The 6,019-nt window shown below is 38.7% G+C and overlaps 1 protein-coding gene across 1 annotated transcript; it reads right to left on the reverse strand.

Annotated features, from left to right (window-relative positions):
• Positions 1-266: 266 nt before the first annotated feature.
• Positions 267-991, reverse strand: LOC130841960 (chromobox protein homolog 3-like). The gene has a single exon (XM_057718597.1). The coding sequence runs from the start codon at positions 921-923 to the stop codon at positions 372-374; it is 552 nt and encodes a 183-aa protein (XP_057574580.1). The 5' UTR covers positions 924-991; the 3' UTR covers positions 267-371.
• Between the last annotated feature and the right edge of the window lie 5,028 nt (positions 992-6,019).

Genomic DNA, 6,019 nt, shown 5'->3' on the forward strand with positions numbered 1-6,019 from the left:
AATGGTCCTTAGGCATATGTAAGTTAAATGCAAATTCTAAACTCTGATTGAGTAATGACTATGGAGACTTCCCCCAACATTTAGAAAAGCTGTTCTCTAATGCAGAGGAAATAACATACCGTGGTATCAAATGTTCTTTTCTGCTAAAGAAAGCAACTACAGAAAGCTTTTATTTGTTCAAAGTAACCAGTGCTACAGATGCAAAAAAACAAAACAAAAACCCAACAACTTCCCCAGTACTACTTCAAAAGAACATATCAAACTTGATTTTCATTAGAATGTAGTTATTTCTTCACACTAATAAATCAAAAAACCAAGACACAGATTTTATATATATATATATAAATATATATAAAAAGCAATGCAAACAATTATTGAGCTTCATCTTCTGGACAAGAATGCCAAGTTAGTCTCTCTTCATAAAAAGCAATTACAATTTGAGGACACTTCATATTTGCCTCCTTTGCCAGCACCAAGTCTGCCTCATCTGAATCCTTCCATTTCATGAGAAACATCAATTCTCCACTGCTGTCTGTGGCACCAATTATTCGCTCTGGATCAAGACCTCTGGCAAAACCTCTTGGTTTATCAGCAGCATCTCTTTTCTTCTTTGATTTGCTATCATCAGATTCACTGTCAGATAAAGATTTTCTTTTTGTTCCATCTTTTTCTTTACCAGCTTTTTGAGAATTAAGAAATGCTTCAATTAACTCTGGACAATCTACATTTTCTTCAGGTTCCCAAGTATTGTCTGCATCTGTAAATCCCTTCCATTTCAGGAAATACTCCACCTTCCCATTCACTACACGTCGGTCCAGTACTTTTTCTACTACAAATTCTTCAGGTTCTGCCTCTTCAACTTTTTTACTCTTCCCATTCTGTTTCTTTCCCATTTTTTGCAATGTAGTTTTATTGGAGGCCATTTTTTATTGCAGACTTGAAGAGCTATTATTCACCGCTTCCGAGCTGCTCCGGGTCCTGGGTCTGCGGCGTCTCCTGTAATTATATATTTAATAAAAATAGAATTAGGTGAATGGGACTTCTTGGAGATTTTTTTTAAATAAATTTATTTATTTATTTATTGGCTGCGTTGGGTCTTCATTGCTGCGCACAGGCTTTCTCTAGTTGTGGTGAGCGGGGGCTACTCTTTGTTGTGTGTGAGCTTCTCATTGTGGTGGCTTCTCTTGTTGTGGAGCACGGGCTCTAGGCACATGGGCTTCAGTAGTTGTGGTGTGCAGGCTCAATAGTTGTGGTGCACGGGCTTAGTTGCTCCGTGGCATGTGAGATCTTCCCAGACCAGGGATTGAACCTGTGTCCCCTGCGTTGGCAGGCAGATTCTTAACCACTGCGCCACCAGGGAAGTCCCCTTCTTGGAGATTTTGATGGGAGAGAACACTGTGGTGTCTGTTGGTATGTGGCATGGGGGCTGTGGCAGAGATTGGCTAAATGCTCATCAAACCCATTTCCCCTTCCTGGGCACTCAGTTAACTGTATTTCTCTGTCCCCTTGCATCTAGGTGGATCCGTGTGACTAATTGAATAGGGGTGGAAGTGGTGCACCTCATTTCTAGGCCTCTAAACCATCCCATGTGATCTTCTGTATTCTCTCACTTTATTAATCAGTCAGCCAAATTCAGAGGATCCAAAGCATATACGGGATGACAGGCTTAAAAGGTAGAAGGAACCTGGACCCGAATCACTGCCTGAAGAAGAGCCACCTGGGAGAGCCTTTCAACTCAAACACCTACAGTGAATTTTGTGTGAATGAGAAATAATCTGTATTAGAATTTGGAATTAATTCGTTGCTATAGCATAGCATAGTTTAACCTGAATAATTCAGGCACACAAAACATTTGATATTAAAGAATAGGGTGACTCTAGATGTTTGGAAGTCTTGAGAAAATGTAGGGACAGACATTAGTGTTATGCACATCAGTTAACAAAATGCACTTATTCCCATTACTTTAAAATGACATATTATAAATAATTCTAATTTCAGAAAATCATACCAGCAAAATAATAAAGTCCTTCAGTACTCCTCAGTTCTGCAGAGTGTACGTGCGGCTCTAGTGTCTCTACTGGACACCTAAGAGTCAAGGTAACTATAAGTTGGGGCCCACCCTTCTTTCCCACAGTGTGATTCCAATAATGCTGACCAGTACATTCCTTTCCAAGGCAGGAGTCAGAGGAAATTTTCCATTTTGGTTGCTTTTCATAGAAGTTGAAGAATGAGATTAAGGGAATCATTCAGCCATATGCAGATAATAAACCAAGTCAACTGAATGGCAGATATTAGAGGGAAGCCAAACATCCAGATGTTTAATCCTTCCCATTAATTAGAATAAAAATCCTGTGGAATGTGAAGGGTTGGAGGTCACTGGGTTAAATTAATCCACGGTTTTTCTTAGACTATTTAAGAGAATTTGAAGTTGCTGTCTCTAAAAATGCAAACTGCATTGCACTATTTACATATTTTATGTGGGAAGTGGCAGGTTTTAATTTTAACTGCAAACCACCTTCTCAATTGTTCCCTGAACAGAGTAGAAACTTAGAGAAAATTAGATGGAGGGAAAAAAACGATAGTAAAATGAGAAACTGAAATGAGTTTAAAGTTCAAACAGAGTGCATTCCAAAGTGCTGGCACATTCTATAATCCATGCACATTTGATCAGGAAAACTACATGGTTTCTTATAGTGTTTTTGACTGTCTGAAGAGACTCAAAGCAAGGAAAATTCATTCTAGAAGAAAAAATAGACTCATGCACAAAGAGATAGCTCTAGGGTTTTAAGAATTTCTTCCAATCTGATAGTAAACTCTTTAAGAAAAAAAAAGGGCTTGGTTTGATGCTTTGGCTTTCCTTGGTTTTGTGCTTTGGAATAGAATCTATTTTCTATTTAAATTGTGTGAAGGAATGTTAAATGACAATTGACAGATAAATTTAAATCTTGAGCCACACGCAAAAAAGAAAAAACCTGAAAGGAAGGATATTCTTTTTCCTTTTTCTTGGTCAGGTTCTGTGTGCTGCTTCATGAATTGAGGTGCCTGACTTCGAGATGAGGACATAGTCTTGGAAAAGCTGCCTTATCACTTTAGAGAACACTTTCTTCATGCAACATTTATAGACATCTGCCTTCTGCTTGCATTAGGCTCTTTGCCCTCTATCACCAGATATTATATTAGTCAAGATAGGATAGGCTATACTGCAGAAACAAAACTGCCTTTCTGAGTAGGGTGAAAACTGCCCTTCTCTTTCTATTGAGAGACTTTCCTCTTAACCAGTCCTGCTTTCGCCTTCGAAATGATGTTATTGTTGTTTTTCTTGTGGGCTTCAAGTTCTTATTTTGGACAGTAGTATCTGAACATCTTCTCTTTGCATTCCACCTTCAATAGTCCTCAAGGCAACGTGGATGCCCCTGACTGTCCAGATAAGAGTCACTATAAGGAAATGCAGAAAATAAAAACTCCAAAGTGAATTTTCATTTTCAGTGATTATTCCTGTAACACACTGCTTCAATTCTTGGTGTTCATGTGTAATTTTGTGACAAGCTTATGAGTGCAGAGCACCGAGGCTCAGCTCTGTGTCCCCCTGGGCATGTGAGCAGTGTGTGAGCAGATGTGTGCAGGCGTGGAGATTTTTTAGTCTCTCACCAAGCATTCACTTTCTAATCAAGGGCTCTTTCACAAGAAGCTCAAATATACTCTTAGGGACAGCATTGAGGCACTAGAGTTTGCTGAAAGATATGTCCAACTTGCATGTTAATGGCGGTGCCATTTTGTTTATAACTATTGAAATGTGTTTTTTTTTTTTAGCTTCCGAGATCAGACGAGATCGGGCGCGTTCAGGGTGGTATGGCCGTAGACTGTTTTTTTTTTTTTAAATTGAAGTATAGTTGATGTACGATGTAAGTTACAGGTGTACAACAGTGATTCACAATTTTTAAAGGTTATACTCCATTTATAGATATTATAAAATATTGGCTATATTCTCTGTGTTGTACAGTATATTCTTGTAGCTTATTTATTTTATGGGTAATAGTTTGTACCTCTTAATTCCCCCCCCTATCTTGCCCCTTCCACCTTCCCTCTCCTCACTGGTAACCGTTAGTTCTCTGTATCTGTGAGTCTGTTTCCTTTTTGTTATACTCACTAGTTTTATTTTTTAGATTCCACATATAAGTAATATCATACAGTATTTGTCTTTCTCTGTCTGACTTATTTCACTTTTCATAATACCCTCCAAGTCCATCCACATTGTTGTAAATGGCAAAAATTTATTCTTTTTTTATGGCTGAGTAGTATTCCATTATGTATAAATATATACACCATATCTTTATCCATTCATCCGTTGATGGACACTTAGGCTGCTTCCATATCTTGGCAATTATAAATAACGTTGCTATGAACATTGGGATACATGTATCTTTTCAAATTAGTATTTTTGTTTCTTTATGATATATACCCAGGAGTGGATTTGCTAGGTCATACAGTACTTCTATTTTTAGTTTTTTGAAAAACGTCTGTACTGTTTTCCACAGTGACTGCACCAATTTACTTTCCCACCAACAGTGTACGAGGGTTCCCTTTTCTCCACATCCTTGCCAACATTTGTTATTTGTGTTCTTTTTGATGACAGACATTCTGACAGGTGTGAAGTGATATCTCATTGTGGTTTTAATTTGCATTTCTCTGATGATTAACGATGGTGAGGATCTTTTCGTGTACCTGTTGGCCATTTGTATGTCTTCTTTGGAAAAATATCTATTCAGGTCTTCTGCCCATTGGTTTGTTTGTGTTTTTTTGATGTTGACTTCTGTGAGCTGTTTATATATTTTGGAATATTAACCCCTTATTGGTCATATCATTACCAAATACTTTCTCCCATTCAGTAGGTTGTCTTTTTTGTTTTGTTGATGGTTTCCTTTGCTGTGTAAAAGCTTTTAAGTCTAATTAGGTCCCATTTGTTTATTTTTGATTTTATTCCCTTTGCTTTAGGAGACAGATCCAAAAAAATTTTGCTATGATTTATGCATGTTAATAGTGACACCATTTTGTTTGTAATTACTGGAATGTGTTGGTTTTTTTAAACAATGTAAACATTTTATATATGGATAAACATATTAAATGTTCATATATATCAGCTTGAAAATCACTGCTTTATTAATTAGCTGATAAGCTCTGTGTAAAATCCTGATGATGTGAAAACATAATGAAGCTTTGGAACAGGGAAGGACTAGCAAAGGGGTCAGAAAGTTCTTGGTTTTGAAAAGTTCCATTTGTCTGGTGAAAAGCAAGACAATGGAAGATGAATCCTGTCAGACCAAGAAGACCCACTTAACAAACTCATGACATTTTATTCCCAGAAAGTACAGAACTACTTCAGTTATCATAGCAATATGTTAACTAGCACTTGTTCTTGGATGAACTGTAATTTTAGTACAATGTGTTGCCTTGGCTGTAGGTGATGCAAGAAGGTACCCATACTCTTCAAGGCTGGGTTCCAGAGTCTGGTACAAAGAGAAGAGGAACAGAGGGAGGAAGTGGGGAGAGAACAAAGGGGAGTGGGAGCAGGCAGCATGGCAGAGACCTTGGGGCATTCTCGTGAGTGCAGCTTCAGAGGGCCTGGGCCCAGATGTGGACACAGCACCTTACTCCCAGGGTCCTAGTCACTGAGGTCAGGAAAGGCCCAAGCTGTAACCACAAGGTTTTGTGCCTCTGGGCCAGGGATACTTCCTGAAGAGAAGCTAGAATGCCGGAGTGTGATTTCAAAGGCCAGGAAGCTAGAAGCCGGAGACCACCCCCAAAGGAGAAGCCTTATTGCCTCATGGGAGAAAGGATGAAAATGAGCACCTATCTGCTATGGTCTGAATGTTTGTGTCCCGTGCCCCAACCCCAAATCCATATAATGAAACCCTAACCCCCAATGTGATGATATTAGGAGGCAGGGCCTTTGAGAACTGCTTATGTCATGAGGGCAAAGCCCTCATGAATGAGATTAGTGCCCTTATAAAAGAGACTCTAG

The sequence above is a fragment of the Hippopotamus amphibius genome, chromosome X (assembly GCF_030028045.1).
Source record: "Hippopotamus amphibius kiboko isolate mHipAmp2 chromosome X, mHipAmp2.hap2, whole genome shotgun sequence".
NCBI lineage: Eukaryota > Metazoa > Chordata > Mammalia > Artiodactyla > Hippopotamidae > Hippopotamus > Hippopotamus amphibius.

Excerpts from the sequence above, each read along its gene's own strand:
- LOC130841960 (XM_057718597.1), bottom strand. The coding sequence starts at position 923 with ATGGCCTCCAATAAAACTACATTGCAAAAAATGGGAAAGAAACAGAAT.